Here is an 18,437-nt window from a genome sequence, read left to right as displayed (position 1 = left end):
AGCATTTACTGTGTGCAAAGCACTGTTCTAAGCTCTGGGGGGATACAAAGTGATCAGGTTGTCCCATGTGGGGTTCACAGTCTTAATCCCCATTTTACAGATGAGGTAACTGAGGCTCAGAGAAGTTAAGTGACTTGCCCAATGTCACACAGCAGACATGTGGCGGAGCCGGGATTCGAACCCATGACCTCTGACTCCAAAGCCCGGGCTCTTTCCACTGAACAATGCTGCTTCTCTGGCCTTAGTTACCTCATCTGGAAAATGGGGATTAAGACTGTGAGCCCCACATGGGACAACCTGATCACCTTGTAACATCCCCAGTGCTTAGAACAGTGCTTTGCACATAGTAAGCACTTAATAAATGCCATTATTATTATTATCGTAACCTCCCCAGTGCTTAGAACAGTGCTTTGCACATAGTAAACACTTAATAAATGCCATTATTATTATTATTATTATTATTTATTGGATAGTTACTGTGTGCTGAACATTGTACTAAGTCATCAGCTCCTCACTAGATTGAAAGATCTCTGAGGGCAGAGATTGTGTCTACCAACTCTGTCCTAGTGTATACTCTCCCAAATGCCTAGCACAGTGCTCTGCATTCAGAAAGCAGTACTGCCTAATGGATAGAGCACGTGTCTGGGAGTCAGAAGGACCTGGGTTCTAATCCCAACTCAGCCACTTGTCTGTGGCATGACCTTGGCCAAGTCATTCCACTTCTCTGTGCCTCAGTTATCTCATCTGTAAAATGGAGACAAGATTGTGAGCCCCATGTGGGATAGGGACTGTATCCCATCTTATTAGCATGTATCTACAGTAGTGCTTAGAACAGTGCTTGATACATCGTAAGTGCTTAACAAATACTATTATTATTATTATTATTTTATTATTTTCTGCCCCAGTACTTAGAATAGCACTTGGAATATAGTAAGTGCTTAGCAAATATCCTTTTTAAAAAAAAAAGGTGAGCAGTTGTCCTGCTGACAGTATGATTATAGCCAACAGGTGCTATCTGTCCTTTCCTTCCTGCAATTAAGTAGGGTCCCAAACAGTGTACTGACCTGGGGAGGAGGAGGTGGGGAGGCTCTCCGACCCCCACCCCCCACTGTAGATGATCTACTTAAGGTAATCATAATAACTGTGTACATGTTAAGCATTTACTATGTAACAGGCACTCTTCTAAGCCCTGGGGTAGAATCAAGATAGATCCAGCAAAATCCCTCTCCCATCCGGAACTCACAATCTAGGCAGGAGAGAGAAGAGGTATTTAATTCCCATTTTCCTGATGAGGAAACTGAGGTTCAGATAAGTCAAGCAATTTGCCCAAAGTCACACAGCAAGCAAGTGGAGGAGCTGGGTCTAGAATTCAGGTCTCTTGACTTCCAGTCCTGAGCTCTTTCCACTAGACCACACTCTTTTTCAAGGTACAGGGAATTCACCTTCTCTTAATTCCTTGCTCATTCTTTCTATAGTCAAAAGAGGAGAAACATTTATCATCCAAGAGACTCGCCTCTTATTCCTCGGCCCTTTTCTTACCAGTTTGGATAAGCTAGCAGAGAAAACAACTGACAATGTTGCTTAGTAGAATGCCCAACATCCAGGCTTTTAAAATGTCTAAGAGATCTTAAAGGACAGCAATCAAGCAGCAGGTAGGCATCCTTCTGGGTTACAGAGCTGGGAAAAATAAGATGGCTTCTCTCACACCCACTCTGCATCATACCGATGATGCACAGATTTGAAGTTGCCATTTTACCTCATCTGGATTCCAGCCAACTTGACGTATCCTTGTCCTCCCTAATTTACTCATTAATTGTCAGCTGCAGTAAGATTGAACTCATCCAGAACACTTTTCACCATGAACTCCATGAAAGTGTAAGCTCCTTGAGGGATCATGTCTACCAGCTCTATTGTATTATACTCTCTCGAGCACTTAGTACAGTGGTGCGAGGGTACATGACACTTCATTTACAAAAGCTATTCCCACGCTTTCTCCAGACAGATATCTTCATCAATCAATTGTATTTATTGAGCGCTCATTCTGTGTGAAACATTGTACTAAGTGCTTAGGAAAGTACTGTGTAACAGAGCTGGTAGACCCGTTCCCTGCCCACAATGAGAGTGAATCTTCCAAAATGTCCCAGGGAGACCACACCACTGGTGTAACAATAATAATTATGGTACCTGTTTAAGTGCTTACTATGTTCCAAGCACTGTTCTAAGCTCTGGGGTAGCTACAAGTTGATCAGGTTGGACACAGTTCCTGTCCCACGTGGGGCTCACACTCTTAATCCCCAATTTACAGATGAGATAACTGAGGCACAGAGAAGTTAACTGACTTAGCTAAGGTCACTCAGCAGACATGTGGTGGAGCCGGGATTAGAAACCAGCTCCTTCTGACACCCAGGCCTGTGCTCTATCCACTAAGCCATGGTATCCCATCACCCCTGTTTTACAAAAGTGCTGGCACCAGTATAATGGATATGATGTGGGCGGCTCTCTTCACACCAGTATCTGCATGTTTTTTGGTTAGGATTCTCTGGGCAAATGAGAACAAAAACATGTCAAAGTTCAAAATAGGGGATACAAAATCCTGCTGGTCTCCTTATCTGCCACCACCCAGAACCTCTGTTTTAAGAAGGATGTTATCCCACAGAAAGAATTGGTAAGGACCTAGATAAAGAAGACATTGTTAAGGGGAACAAAGTCTTTGATTTACAGGCTGCCAGATCTTGGAGTGATATGGAAAACATCCTGAACTCTGAGCATCAGAAGAATTCAATCCTGGCAGTGCCACCTAACTTGTGTTTGGGACTTGGAAGAGGATTCTTGGTATCCATGGCTAAATATCCACTGTCCCAACTTCCACATGGTATTTACGGATCTGGTCAAAGATTAAGTAATAATAATAATTATTATTATGGTATTTGTTAAGTGCTTACTATGTGCCTGTGCCAGGCTAAGTGCTGGGGTGTATACAAGTGAATCGGGTTGGACACAGTCCCTGTCCCATTTGGGGCTCACAGTCTCCATTCCCATTTTACAGGTGAGGTAACTGAGGCACAAAGAAGTGAAATGACTTGCTCAAGGTGATACAGCAGATTAGTGGCAGAGCCAGGATTATAAATCATAACCTTCTGATTCCCAGTCCTGTGCCTTATCCTCCACACTATACATTGCTGCAGCTCCTGCACTTAGGTGGGGTCCCTGCATCATCCCCTTGAGCCCCAATTTTGTGCCATCCATTTCCTCTGGGACTGGAGGAATTGTAACAGGGGAGAGTATGATCAGGTCCTTGCTCTCAAGAAACTCACAATCATGGCAGAGCCCAGGATTTGCAGCTACCACTGAAATGATGCATTTGATTCAAGAAGCACCATGGCCCAGTAGAAAGAGCACTGTCCTGGGAGTCAGAGGACCTGGCTTCAAATCCTGGCTCTGCTGATCACTTGCTGTGTGACCTTGGGCAAGTCTCTTAAATACTCTGTACCTCAGTTTCCCCAACTGTAAAATAGGGATTAAATGCCTGTTTCCCTTCCTAGTTAGACTGTAAGCCCCATGAGGGACAGGGACTGTGGATCTACCCGAGCACTTGGGACAGAGCTTGACACAAAGTAAGCGCTTAACAAATAACAGCAATAATCATAATAATACATTTTCAATGTAGTTTCTTTGCAGCTAAAATTAACAAAGAGTGACAAGGGATATGAGGCTGTTTATGGGTGGAATTGAAGTTGGAGAGTCATTCCTTCTCCTTTTTGTTAGTTGCTGGGATTTCCAGGTGCTAAATAGAGCCCTTGTTGGAGACTAGGCCAACAGATTGGTTATTCGTTCCTAGTTGGAGTTTTTCCCTTCCCTGTTCTTGAGGTAATGGATCAGGAAGCTTTTATTTCAAGGATCCTGATTCTCAGCTGCTCCATCAGTCTAGGGCTGCTGGATTCATTTGCTGCCTGAGCATTCATAGGCCATTTTTAATGACCAGAACCTCAATGTCTTCTTAAGTCTCATAGAGTATGATAAGCTGAATCCCAGTTTAAAAAAATGCAGCATCAAAACTGCCAGCCCTAAGTAGTAGTAGTAGTAGTAATAGTATTTATTAAGTTCTTTCTGTGGGCTGAGCACTACACCAAACCCTGGGGGAGAATAAGCTAAGTGCTTGGTATTTGGTGTGATTTACTAGGATTTGATATAAGTTGCCTGATATTGGAGAATTGGTTCGTTCATTCAATCGTATTTATTGAGCACTGTGTACAGAGCGCTTGGAAAGTACAATCCAGCAACAAAGAGAGGCAATCCCTGCCCACAACAGGCTCTTCTGAACTGAATCAGGAGACCACAGTCGAGGTTCCTGGATTATACCTAAGAGCAAATTTCCCGGCTTCAATTTAAAGTAATTTTTTAGTGGTATTTAAGTGCTACCTATGTGTCACCCACTGTTCTAATCACCGGGTTAGGTACAAGTTAATCAGACTGAATGTAATTCAGGTCTCTCATGGGGCTCACAGTTTATGCAGGAGGGAGAACAGGTGTTGAGCCCTCATTTTGCATCTGAGGAAACGGAAGCACAGAGAAGTTAAGTGACTTCCCTAGGTCACACAGCAGGTCATACAGTAATTCATAGCTGCCTCTTCTGTTTTAAACCCTGAAAGATACCAGTGCACCAAATAATTTGCTTATGTGAAACTTTCACCTATTAGAAAGAGACTATTGGGCTGAATGTCCCTTCATTCACAAAAAAGAGGGGAGATTTGATGCCGAATCAATTAGTCAATCAGAGGAATTTACTGAGCACTTATTAGGTGCACAGCACTGTAAAAAGCACTTGGGAGAGTACAGTACAAAGAGTTGATAGATGTGATCCCTGCCCTCAGGGCTCTGAACAAGTTTCCCCAGACTCCCATTGGACCGGATCCATCTCCTGAACCAGAACCATCCTGGGAGGGTGTCAGAAATGAGCAAACCTGTCAGTGGCTGCTCATCCTCTTCTGAATACTCAGATCAGGTGTCTTTGCTCTGGACTCAGTATATGCTGAAGTGCAAATATGCACCCATGACGTGTGAGATTATTTTTATTTTCCCTCAGAGTGAGTAAATCACGGATAAGATCTCTATGGAATGTCCTGCAAGAGACTCACGTAGCACCACCAAATGCCTGTTTTCTGGAAGTTAAATTCCAAAATATTTTCTGAATCAAAAATTGAAATGGGATGGCTTATCCCAGATGGCTGTACTCTGCTAAGGTCAAAGTACACTGCATTTACCTCGGGCCTCTAGGGGTATGTCAAGTAGCTAGGGGTTTTCCCTGACTCCTTTAAGCATCATCACGCACCTAAATGGACTGGATGCTAAATACTGCTATTCCTCGGTATGGTTTTGAGGTAGGTCCGCTAAAATGTTTCCACTGGTTCCCCTTTATAAAGAGTCCCCTGATCACATCAGCCTTTGTTGCAAGCATTTCAAATATACCGCAAGTGCCAATATTTAAATTGGCCATCGTAAGTCATTTTGAGGAATATCAAGCTCAGAACACAGTCTTCGGTCAAAGGCAAATGGCAGAAAAACATGGACAATTCATTCATCTTCTTCCAGCCTTCAAATGAAGGATAAAAGCCATAACCTCTCACCTATAAATACACCCTCCCGCCTCCCATCACCCAGACAGTAAGATTAGACAGAGACAACAGAGTGCAGGTGACATTTGGCAGACTAAATACTTCATCAAATTCGAGGTTAGATCTCCAGCGCAGGACACACTGAGATGGCTGTTCTCTTGGCTGTTTTTATCTGCCTTCGTTATTGACCCGGACATCTGCCAATCAGGAGGAGCCTTTTAAGTGGGTGATCGGTTCATCTCTAAACAGAGGAATGCCGCTTATCCCCTCCCGAGAGTGTCTGCACCTAATCCCAGCACGTTTCGGCCTTCCTGATGTGAGAGGTTGAGCGGAGGCCGGGGTCATCCTAGGGTCTCCTTACCAATGCCAAGAAACAAGCAGTGCAGCCCCTTCTACAGTCAAGTTCAAGAGACAAATCGAGACCAACAGTTGTTTCACTTGTTCCCCGTTGAGAGAGGGATACCTGCCTGACGGCTATGTGGCCAAGGCTGGTTGTGAGCTATCGGGTGTCAGGTTCATTTCACACAAATCCCATTACTGCAAACAGTGCTCAGAACCACTTGAAACCTAATCTCCATCAGAGTCATGACAGGTTAGTGCGCTAGGCGGTTAGTTGGAGGAGACTTGCCAAAACCTGTCGATTGCATCCCATCGGTCAGTTTCAAATAATACCCAAGTCAGAGCGGGGACAGGGAGAGGAGGAAAGCGATGAAAGTTTGGGTGGGATTCATGTAGGGCTAGGAGGAGAAATTCCAAGTCATTTTGTAGGCCGGGACCTCGCGGCTGTTATCTAAGGAAGGGCCGGGCAGTGGATTTTGCTGCGGAATGGTTTTAGAGTTGTTAGAACACATGACTTGGAAAAATATACAAACACTGTTCTTCCCAGCACTTTCTTCGAGATAAGGAGGCATCAGGCCAGAAGATGGGACCACTGGGTTCTGACCTCTACTCCGGGACCAGCTAACTGGCTGACCTTGGGCTTGTCTGCTTCTCTATTCCAGCTTGCCAAAGTGGGTATTGCGGTAGGATTTATGCACATTGAGTAGAAATTCAGGCCGTATGAGAGGTTTGGTAGCAGGTTGTATGTAAGTACATGACTATTAACCAAATAGTTTGCGTGGCAAGCAGTATTCTATTACTCCAAAATAAAGCCAATCTTGGGTTTTAGTTGACTCTTTTGAAGCTAATGCTGAGAAAGGAAAAATGATTTTGCATAGCCAAAACATACTCTCTCTGTGTCTAACCTTCTGTCTCTTTATCTTTCTTGGACTTTGAGCTTCTGTTTATAGTAATTGTGGTATTTGTTAAGTGCTTCATTTCTTCCAGGCACTATACTAAGTGCTGGGGTAGATACAAGCAAATCTGGGTCCCACAGGCTCAATCCCCATTTTACAGATGAGCTAACTGAGGCACAGAGAAGCAAAGTGACTTGCCCAAGCTCACACAGCAGACAAGTGGTGGAGCCGGGATAAGAACCCATGACCTCCTGCCTCCTGGGCCTGTATGGGCTGTGCATGTGTGTGTGTGTGTGTGTGTGTGTGTGTGTGTGTGTGTGTGTGTGTGTGTGTGTGTGTGTGTGCATGCAAATACATGCCCTGTCTCTCTGTGATTACGCATCTTCTGAGTGTCTAACTGTGGCTACTTAAGTATTGCCTTGCTCCTCTCTCCATATCACAAAGAACTTTCATTGTAAAGAGGAGAGGAAGGAGGGATGTACGTGGTTCTGTTGTTTCTTCTGTTGCTCTGCACGCTTGTTTTTTTCTGGAACTCAAGGGCAAGGAGACATTTTCTTTGTTTGTTGGCCTGCTGGTGTCCCATTGGAATAATGAGACCACAGTCCTGGTGGTCCACGACAAAACAAGGATGGGTCTTGCAGGGGGCAAGGCTGAAAAAGGGGGGAGGACAGAAAAGAAAAGGGTAAGAGGGAGTCATAAATGAAGGAAGAAGGACAGAGGGTTGGAGGGAAAAAAAGGGGGGGGACCGAGAAGCGGAAGTGAAAGGAGAAAAGAGGAAGAAGGGGACAGAGCGAGAGGGAAGCAGGGGTAACTCCCGGGTGCCTGTCTTTTACTGCCACTACTGCACTTCCATCGTTCACCTAAGCAGAGCAGTGATTCAGTGGGAAGGTAGTGAAGGTGGGGAAGTGAGGGGGAGATGGGGATGTGTGGGATGGAGGTGGTGGTGGGGCGGAAAGGGGTGGTGGAGGTGCCAGTCCTTCTTTAGAAAGAGACGCCAGTGGGGCGTCATGTTGGTGGGAAGGTTGTCCAGTTTGAAGAAATGCTGCCCCATTGTCCAAAGCCAAGAGAATCAAGGAATGAGGTCTTTGAGAAAATGAGCTCTCAGATGGGAGGGCTCATAGGTGAAAGGAACCAGCGCCACAATTTTTTGTTAAGCACCTACTATGTTCCAAGCACTGTACTAAGTACTGGGGTAGATGAAAGCTAATTAGGTTGGAAACTGTCCCTGTCCCCCATGGGACTCACAGTTATTATTATTATTATTATTATTATTATTATTAATTATTATTATTATTATTATTATTATTATGCTGACCATCAGGTGGGGACAGCATCCTGCACAAACTCCTCAGCCACAAGGAGTATATATGGGACAGCGCACTCAACAAAGCCAGCAACAGGAAGGCTCAGAGAGAGTGTACTGTATCGCCCAAGAAACAGTGTGGTTTAGTGCACAGGACACGGGCTTGGGAGTCAGGAGGACCTGGGTTCTAATTCCAGCTTCACCACTTTGCTGTGTGACCTTGGGAAAGTCACTTCACTTCTCTGAGCTTCAGTTACTTCACCTGGAAAATGGAGATTAAGACTGTGAGCCCCATGTGGGACATGCATCTAATTAGCTGTTCCTACCCCAGTACTTAGTATAGTGACTGGCACATAGTAGGCCCCTAAAAAAAACAATAAAAAGTGTTTAAGCAGTGCTCGGCACAGTGTCCACTTAATACTGATGATGGTCTTCATCATCAGTAGTATTTATTGACCACCTGCTCTGTACAGACCATTGTACTGAGAGCTTGGGAGATACAATAGAGTAAGTAATTATGGTACTTGTTAATCACTTACAATATGCCTGGCACTGTTCTAAACTCTGGGGTTGATGCAAGTTAATCAGGTTGAATATAGTTCCTATCCCTCATGAGCTCACAGTCTAAGCTGGAGGGAAGCCACGATTCCTACCCTCAAGAAGCTTGCAATCTAGAAGTTTGTAATCCCTAACATCAATTACAGCTAGGAGGAAGAAGGAAGAGAGAATCTGTCTCCGAGTTATTGCTTCTGATGATGATGTTGTATTGTACTCTCCCGAGTGCTTAGTACAGTGTGTTGCACATAGTAAGTGCTTATTAAATAGCATTCATGGTTGATGGCCATTGAAGATGATAAGGGGGATACTTTTGTCGGTGTGGCAGGTACAGGGTCACCAACCTGGCTGGTGGTAGGTTTTCTGCAGGTTTTCTTGTCAAATAAAACCCTTCAGGTTGGTGCCATCCAGAATCTAGTTTTCTTATGCAGCCACATATTAATAATCATGGTACTTATTAAAAACCTTTTAGATGCCAAGCACTGTACTGAACACAGAGGTGGATGGAGTATATGCAGGTCGAAAACAGTCCCTGTCTTACATGGAATACACAGTCTAATGAGGAGGGGAGCAGGTATTGAATCCCCATTTTTCAGATGAGGAAACTGAGGCACAGATTAGTTAAATGACCTGCCCAGTCACACAGCAAGAATGGGCTTGGGAGTCAGAAGGACCTGGATTCTAATCCTGGCTCTGCCACTTGTCTCCTCTATGCCCCTGGGCAAGTCACTGCATTTCTCTGTGCCTCAGTTAACTCAGCTGTAAAACGGGGCTTGATTGTGAGTCCTATGTAGGACATGGACTGTGTCCAACCTAATTAGCTTGTATTTACCCCAGCACTAGTACAGTGCCTGGCACAGAGTCAGCGTTTAATAAATACCGTTAATAAAAAAGTGGCAGAGCCAGGATTAGAACCCAGGTCTTCTGACTCCCAGGCTTGTGCTCTTTTTATTTCTAGGTCCCCTGAGGTCTCCTGAAGTGTAACAGGTAATTGCAGTAACACCTATTGAGGTGGGGGCTACTATTATTACCCAAATGGTAAGCGACATCCCCAGACCGTGAGTAGAGACAGGAAATCCAGGAAGGCTAGACCCCCTCCCAGAGTGGCTATTAATTAGCCAGCTTGAGTGATGTGTAGTGTTCCACATTTCACTGTTTCATTGGAGCAAAAGGGCTGTGTAGTGGATTTTGCTGCGGAATAGTTTTAGAGTTGCTGAAACGCGTGACTTAGAAAAATATGCAAACACTGTTATTCCCGGCACTTTTTTAAGATAAGGAGGCATCAGGCCAGAAGATGGGACCACTGGGCTGTGCTCCTCCCCCAGAGATTTTCATGGCCAAACCAATCTAGAATATGGATTCATTCTGAACAGGAAGGAAAGTCAGGACTGCCCTACCCTTCCCCTTTATTCCTGATTCGTAGAAAAGTTTACCTCCTTCATCCGGAGATTGGACTTGGGAGCACTAGCTTTGGGAGCTGATGTCTTGGAAGGGCAAGTTGAAATGGCCAGTTGAGTGTCTATGTCCAACCCGATTAGCTGGTACTCACTGCAGCGCTTAGTACAATGCCTGGTATGTAGTAAGTACTTAATAACTGTCATAATTATTATTATCCCCCCCACATTGGAGAACCTCGTCTCTGGAAAGTTCCCATCCATCATCACCTATCTAGGCCATAATTGTGCTCTGGCTGTTCTCTCCAAAGAGAGCGGGACGGTTTCCGAGAAACCACGTGTCCAGCTGCTTGACCTTCTCCCTAGCCGCCTCTTCTTCCAGATCCCACTGCTGGAGATTTATTTTGCGGCCCACAGCCACCCCTGAATTAGGCCCTTGAAACCTTTGGCTTCTTTTGTCCATCCCTCTCTCCCTGAAGAGTTTTTTATGGGCTGAGCTTGTCATGTATCAAAACAGCTTGAAAGCCAGATGTTCACATTTGGGAGAGAGTTTTCACCTCTGGACCATTATAGTTGTGCTGCCTGCCCGTAGCGTATTAGACTGTGGTTTAATCAAGCAAAGGAGAAGTCCAGAGGAAGGGTTTGAAGGTTGAAGTGATAAGGTAGGTGTGGGACTTTGGGTTGTTTTTTTGTATTGTTTGGTCTGGCTTACCCTGACATTGGCAAAGAGTCCAGTGAAAAGGAAATAAGATGAATAAAGGCTTAAGTGTTTTCATTATTGTGACAAGCATTTGGAAGTTAAAAGTGCTTAATCGGGCAGATGGAGTGCAAATTGGAGCTAGAGATGTCAAGCCTCGGTTGGGAGTTGCATCCCATGAACCTGGGGAAAGGACTGTCTGTCCCAGTATAAGGACCTTTCCAAGCTGTAAATTACTGAGCTCTGCTTGAATGGCCATGACCAACGAACATGTATTTCAAGTGGAAACAATTGGATGTGTAACTGCACTAGGTCAGCCCATGTTCATTCAGGGTGGCTGAGTGGAAAGAATCGCCTCCGGGAGTCAGGAGATCTGGATACTAGTCCCAGCTCTGCCACTGGCCTGTTGTATGACCTTGAAAAAGGCCATTAACCTCCCTGGGCTTCAGTTTCCTCATCAGCGAAATGTTAATACTAATATTTGTTAAGTGCGTGCTATAGTAGTAATTGTGGTATTTGTTATAATAATAATAATATTAGTATTTGTTCAGTGCTTACTATGTGCCAAGCACTGTTCTAAGCTCTGGAGAGAATACAAGGTAATCAGGTTGTCCAACGTGGGTCTTGCAGCCTTAATCCCCATTTTACAAATGAGGTAACTGAGGCACAGGGAAGTGAAGTGACTTGCCCAAAGTCACACAGCTGACAAGTGGCGGAGCCGGGATTAGAACCCACGACCTCTGACTCCCAAGCCCGTGCTCTTTCCACGGAACCATGCTGCTTGTTAAACCCTTACTATATGCCGAGCAATGTGCTAAGGGTATAAGACACCTGCTCTATATTTACCCCAGTTTATAGCACATAGTAAGCCCTTGATAAAAAATACCATCGTTATTATTACCACCACTCTTAATCTCTATGGATCAGGCCCGAATCCGTGACAACTACTTTGTCCATGTTTCTGCCACCCGCGAACCTCCAACTCCCTTCCCGGCTTCTCTGTACCTCAGTTCCCCCAAATGGAACACCTGTTTTCCCTCCCTCTGAGCTTGTGAGCCCCATATGGGACAGGGACTTGTCTGATCTGATGATCGTTTATCTTCTCCAGCACTTAGTACAGTGCTCGGCCTATAGTAATTGCTTAATATTGTCAATCAATCGTATTTATTGAGCGCTTACTGTGTGCAGAGCACTGTACTAAGCACTTGAATATTGACTATTGTCATTCAGTATTGAATATTGAGTATTGTCACTATTTTTATCAAGCGGTTACTATGTGCTACGCCCTGGGGTGAATAGATTCCTGGTGTCAGTAAACCTCTCCCACCTTCTCTCCCTCAGGCTCCCTAGGGACGGCAGGCCGGGTGTGCAACCTGACGTCCCGCGGCATGGACAGCTGCGAGGTCATGTGCTGCGGGCGGGGCTACGACACGGCCCGTGTCACCAGGATGACCAAGTGCGAGTGCAAGTTCCACTGGTGCTGCGCCGTCCGCTGTCAGGACTGCCTGGAAGCGGTCGATGTGCACACGTGCAAAGCCCCCAGCAGCGCCAGCGAAGGTGCCCCTATATGACAGCCTCAGGCCCAGCCTGCGGACACACTGGACTTCTCGCTTCCCTCCAGGCCATCTCTCCCCAGGTGTGCAGAAGATTCGGACCCGGCCCACCACCACCTGCTCCGCTGCTGGACATTGACCCGCCATAATTGCTGTCAGCCGCGTCCCCTCCGACGGACGGTCCTGGGCTGGAACTCCTTTGGGGGCTGAGCTGGGAGATGATGGGATTCGGAGCCTACTTCTCTCCCCATCTGGCTCCCTCAACCCCACCAGAGGCGGCCTTGGCACCACAGAGAGGACCGGCTGGTCTGAGCGAGCCTCCCCTCCTCCCCCATCGTTCACCACTACGTGGTTTTGTCCCATCACATGCATGCCTCCCCGAAGTGGGAGAGAAAAGAGAGCACAGCTTGAAGAGAACTACCGACTGGCTCTCTGAAAGCCCATCAGTTTTTTGTCTCATCAGGGGATTTTCGCAAAAACCAGAACCAACCACTAATTGGTAATTGCCCAGCTAGGATGGGTTGGGATAAACCCGGGGTTGGAAACATGTGCCTTTCTGGTGCAAATTGCATGCGATGTTAACATCTGATGTAATTAGGTGGGGCAAATGTGCACCCCGGTCCGGGTGCACGGTGAATCCTAGCCAGTGGTTGTTGTCTGTGGATTTGAAGGGATATTGAAATGCCTTGGACACAAAGAACCTTTCTTTCAGGGTTAAAGCACCTAAATGTGGAGACCGCTGAGGGGATTTTAAAAGCAGTGTCCACCATGCCCCGGTTAAGGTAACTGCGGAGCAGGAGAATTTGGAAGACGGGGTGTCGTTACTGGTCAGAAGAGCAGAAGAGTGGGGATCGGTGTCTACTTCTCAACAGCAACCCTGATCCTGGCATTTTCTCATCAGAGCACTCGAGAATGGTATCTCTTGGGGCGATGGGGCCTGCTCCTAAAATGTCGACAACAGGCTTTCCACAGCTGACTCAGAGACTGCGGCATCCTTTAGTAGAAGCAGATTTAGAACGGAAGGAGGCCACCAGCATAGCTACAAAGCATCTCGTAATATCGACCGTGTCTCGAGTCCAGCATCGAGGCCAGTCACATTTTAATCAAATTCATCTGGTGATCACGGAATGAAGCGGTAACCCAGCTGAAAGCAAATGACACGTATCCTTCCTTACAAACCAAATAACCGGAGTGGATGATATTGCAAGAGTCTTGGGTTCTCCCACTATATTTAAGTGGCCAGGCTACAATTAGGGGAGGATCAGTATGTGAATTGCAGCCTCCTTGTTTTCTGGGCCAAATGTGTCATCTGGGGTACTTCGGTGGACCAACGCTGCCACTGTCTAGTCAAAGGGAGGAGGACAAAATGGGTGAGGATACTTTCTGGAGCCCGTTGCATATGGATTCTCTTCTGCACTCTCTTCTCCAGTCCAATCACTGATGCTGCATTGCTCTGTTTACTTTTCACTCTAACTCTGGCTCGTTTCCAGTTTAAAGACAGTTGCTGGCTGACAACAGTCAGTATAACGGCACAGCACGGTCAGGGTTGGGGTGGTGGTCTCTGTCGCATCACCGTCTCTGCCTGCTTGCGAACAACGCTCAGCTCTCCTGGAAAATGGTGTTTGGTCAGGTAGAAAATTTCACCACGGTTGTTTTGGAAAAGTGACCACTCTGGGTGTCTCACCCACCTAAAATGTGGTGAGCAGGCGTGAAGAGCCGGTAGCGACTGCTTAGTGGAGCCAATGACTGGTTGGACTGACAGCACTTTGTTCTTTGCCCTTAAGGGCAAGACTTTCCCCGGAGTAAAATGTTTCTAACTCTCCTTTCCTCCAGGTCAAATGAGAAAGTTGTTCATAAAAACAGCATTGCCTGTGCTGTGTTGGGCCAATGGTCCACCCACACCAGGTCACTAAGGAAACAGGATGCTTGGAGGAAATGTAGCAATTCCACCCCAGACGTCTATCTTCATGGTAATGGGTGGTCCATCAACATCCCCAGCACACCCTCTGGTAACCATTAGAGATCACTCATCTGTGAATTTTTCCAGTCCACTCTGGAACGTGGTGATATTTTCTAGCTGTGCAGCCACTCATGGGGGGTGAATTCTATATGGTTATCACCCTCTGTGTGAAGAATTGTTTCATTTCGTTTGTTTTTCACTTACCACCTTCAGGTTTCAGTGGATTCTGGGTCATGGGATTCGGTGAACAGCAATTCTGAGTTTGCCCAGACTGCACCTTTTGTGATTCCTTTTCAGACTGACAACCCCTGGTCTTTCTGGTCTCTCCTCAAAAGGAAGTTCCCCTGTTCTCCAGTTGTCTTTGTTGTCCTTCTCTGCACCTTCTTCAGCTCATTTTTTTCAATTGCATTTGTTCATTCTTATATGGCAGGCACTGTACTAACTGATTAAATACACGGTAATCAGTTTGGACACAGTCCCTGTGCCACATAAGGCTCGCAGTCTTAATCCCCATTTTACAGATGAGGTAACAGGCACAGAGAAGTAAATTGACTTGCCTAAGATCACACAGCAGACAAATGACGGAGCAGAACTAGAACCTAGGCCCTCTGACTCCCCAGTCTGTGCTCTTTCTTCTAGGCCATGCTTCTTCATGTCCTCACCATCCTTTTTTTTAATAGCATGTATTAAGCGCTTACTATGTGCAAAGCACTGTTCTAAGTGCTGGGGAGGTTACAAGGTGATCAGGTTGTCCCACGTAGGGCTCACAGTCTTAATCCCCATTTTACAGATGAGGTAACCGAGGCACAGATAAATTAAGTGACTTGCCCAAAGTCACACAGCTGACAATTGGCAGAGCCAGAATCTGAACCCATGACCTCTGACTCCAAAGCCCGTGCTCATTCCCCTGAGCCACGCTGCTTCCCCACAAGATTGTTCCATCTACATCATCTACCAAGAAGATTGAAGATTTTTCTACTTCCAGTGTCCTTGTCCTGGAGGAGGCCAGAAATGTATAAGTGTAAAACCACAAGTGTAATGTTGGCAGAGATCCGGTCTACCAACGTCATTATACTGTACCCTTTCAAGTGCTTAGTACAGTGCACTGTACACAGTGAAAGCTCAATAAAACCATTGATTGACTATAAGGATGACTTCATTTTCCACTGAAACCCAACAATTATGGGAAGGTCAAAGAATGAACTAAAATTGATGGAGACTTTTTGTTTCTTGTCTCATCAACCAAATCAATCAAGGGAATTTATTGAGCAGTTACTATGTGCAGAGCACTGAACTAAGTTTGGGACAGAACAATACAATAGAGTTGGTAGACATGATCCCTGATCTTGAAGAGCTTACAGCCTAGTGAAGGAGGCAGATATTAAAATAAATGACAGGTGGCATAGCTTCCCTGGAACCCCATGACGGCATGAAGAAAAGACCATGACCATTATCCTTACCCCCTCCTATTTCAGGTTGGCTTTGGAGACTCTCAGTACAGAAACATGCTACAACAAGGAAGCCCAGGTCATTCATTCATTCATTCAATCATATTTATTGAGCACTTACTGTGTGCAGAGCACTGTACTAAGTGCTTGGGAAGTACTGAGAACTATTTGAGAAAAGCCAGAGGTCTGTACAATAGAAAAGGACTTTCCCATCATATAGTCTCTAGAGTGTAAACTCTTTGTGCACAAGGAATGTGTCAGTGATAATGTTATATTGGACTCTCCCAAGTGCTTAGTACAGTGCTCAATAAATATGATTGACTGACAGGTAGTGTGACATGCTCTGTCCTTGAAACCCAAACTGCTGCAAAATACCAGAGAGAATGACAACTATTTGATTGTCCTTTCGCCAAAGAGAGACGCAACCACTTTCTCTCTACAGAAAACAAGAGCATGAGCCAAACAGGCAGGGATTGTCAGGAGCAATAGTTCATTCATTCATCATCATCAATCGTATTTATTGAGCGCTTACTGTGTGCAGAGCACTGTACTAAGCGCTTGGGAAGTACAAGTTGGCAACATATAGAGACAGTCCCTACCCAACAGTGGGCTCACAGTCTAAAAGGGCTCACAGTAAAAGTTCAGTCATTCATTCAAAGGTATTTATTGAGCACTTACTGTGTGCATAGCACTGTACTAAGTGCTTGGGAGAGTACAATGTAACAATAAACAATCACATTCCCTGCCCACAATGAACTAATGGTTTAGTGAACCTGCTGAGCTTTCAAGCCTCATTCCGAAATGGTAATGTTAAGGTGAGCGCACCTCAGCGTGGCCTTGAACATCACTGCCTCTGGATGAACATGAAACCCTGCCCTGGCACAGTAAACACAGGATGAGCCATCTCTGCTGTGAACAGAGAACTCATTACCTTTCTGGCAAACCCCTGGGCCTGGGTGGCATCATCCACATTGGTGCATTGCCTATGGCATAGCTGCCTGTCATCAAGGAGTAAAGTATAGCCATCAGTTCAAATGGACCAAACCACAGTAAAGATATTTTTGGAGCTGGGTGGATGGGTAGGAATGTAGGTGACCTTATCACAAAGGACAGGCACCTAGCCTTCATGGCTCAGATCTGCTAGCAGAGTCAGTTGCTTCAGACATCAGTTCATGGTCCCAAGAAGTCAATCAATCAATCAATCGTATTTATTGAGCGCTTACTGTGTGCAGAGCAGTGTACTAAGCGCTTGGGAAGTACAAGTTGGCAACATATAGAGACAGTCCCTACCCAACAGTGGGCTCAGAGTCTAAAAGTCACAGTCTAAAAGTCCAAAAGTACCAATCGATAGTGAAGACGTACCATTTTTTCCCCAGTTCCTACCTTGTCATGAGAAACTCTTTTCACCATTAGTCCTCTTACTGAGAATTTGCTTGGCATCAGCAACGGGCTGAATGTGGAACCAGTGCACCCGAGATGATCCAACAGAAATCCGAGACAATCCATTCCCTTTTTTTCCCCCCCATTTTAAACTTTTCTTTCCCTCCAGAATTGTCAGCTTCCATGATTTCCCTCTCCCCCAACCCTCCTCTCTCCTAATCTCCTGCTCCTATCTTGAAAATATAATCAATCAATCAGCGAGCTGAGAAGTGTACTAAACACTTGGGAGAGCATAATACAACCGAGCTGGTAGATGCACTCCCTCTACTGTTTAGAAAATGTTTTTTACTTAAAGGACCATATTTTCTGGGAAATCAAGACACAGTAAATTTAGGAGACATCAGACCCTAAATTCCTCCTCTAGACCGTAAACTCCTTGTGGGCAGGGAATGTGTCTACTGACTTTTTTCTATTGTACTCTCCAAAGAACTTTTAATACAGTGCTCTGCACACACTAAGCATTCTATAAATACCACTGATTGATTGAATAGAGAAAGAATTTTTAAACTCTGGGTTTTCAAACTTGGAATATGTCCATAAGGTCAAATCTAATCTGTTTCCACCTTCCAGATGAAGCCAAGCCTAACCCAATCTTAGAACAAGGGAAAGGGATTTCATAACCTTTAGTAAATTGTTGTAGTGTTTACATGTGTGTGTCTGTGTTTGTGTGTGTGTGTGTGTGTGTGTGTGTGTGTGTATGTGGGTGGGCAGGTGTTTGTGGCTTAATCACACTCAGGAAGATGTTCAATTTCTAATCGATTTCATTTTTCAAAATATCTGTATGTAAATGCTACAATACACTTTGGCAGTGTTTAGAAATACTCTGAAACAACTGGTTTTTGTCACTGGCTTCTGATTTCAAATGGCTTTTCTTGTATCGGATTGCTTTTTGTCTGCTTTTAGTTTTCTAAATTCATGTACCATAAATAATGAGACCCTGTGCCTCTCTGATTGTACGCTCTTTGGTACGGTGTATTACCTTATCTTAGGCCTTGTAAGCTCCGTCGAGGTCAGTCTATGACAGTCAGAAGCCAACGGGTCTCGGATCTCCCTCCCCTCCAGGCCAAGGAATCCAGACCCTTCTCCTGCAGGCCCCCCGAAGACATCTTGGAACCAAAGGCAGCCCTGGAATCAGAAGCCCTGAGCCCTGGTGGGAAGTAAAACACTAACGTCTGAGAGACAGAGTCAGATGCTGACTACACTAGAATAAACATATGCCTCAAACTGTGGACTCGGTGGG

The 18,437-nt window shown here is 45.4% G+C and overlaps 1 protein-coding gene across 1 annotated transcript in view; it reads left to right on the top strand.

Moving 5' to 3' along the window:
• WNT2 (Wnt family member 2) overlaps positions 1 to 12,443 on the top strand; it is a 39,368-nt gene extending 26,925 nt beyond the window's left edge. The window contains exon 5 of the mRNA XM_038753144.1: positions 12,138 to 12,443. Coding sequence (XP_038609072.1) covers positions 12,138 to 12,367 — 230 coding nt within the window. The 3' untranslated portion in view covers positions 12,368 to 12,443. The remainder of the gene's footprint in view (positions 1 to 12,137) is intronic.
• The last annotated feature ends 5,994 nt before the right edge of the window (positions 12,444 to 18,437 follow it).

The sequence above is a fragment of the Tachyglossus aculeatus genome, chromosome 10 (genome assembly GCF_015852505.1).
Source record: "Tachyglossus aculeatus isolate mTacAcu1 chromosome 10, mTacAcu1.pri, whole genome shotgun sequence".
NCBI classification, from domain to species: domain Eukaryota; kingdom Metazoa; phylum Chordata; class Mammalia; order Monotremata; family Tachyglossidae; genus Tachyglossus; species Tachyglossus aculeatus.
This window is presented reverse-complemented; position numbering and strand designations above follow the sequence as displayed.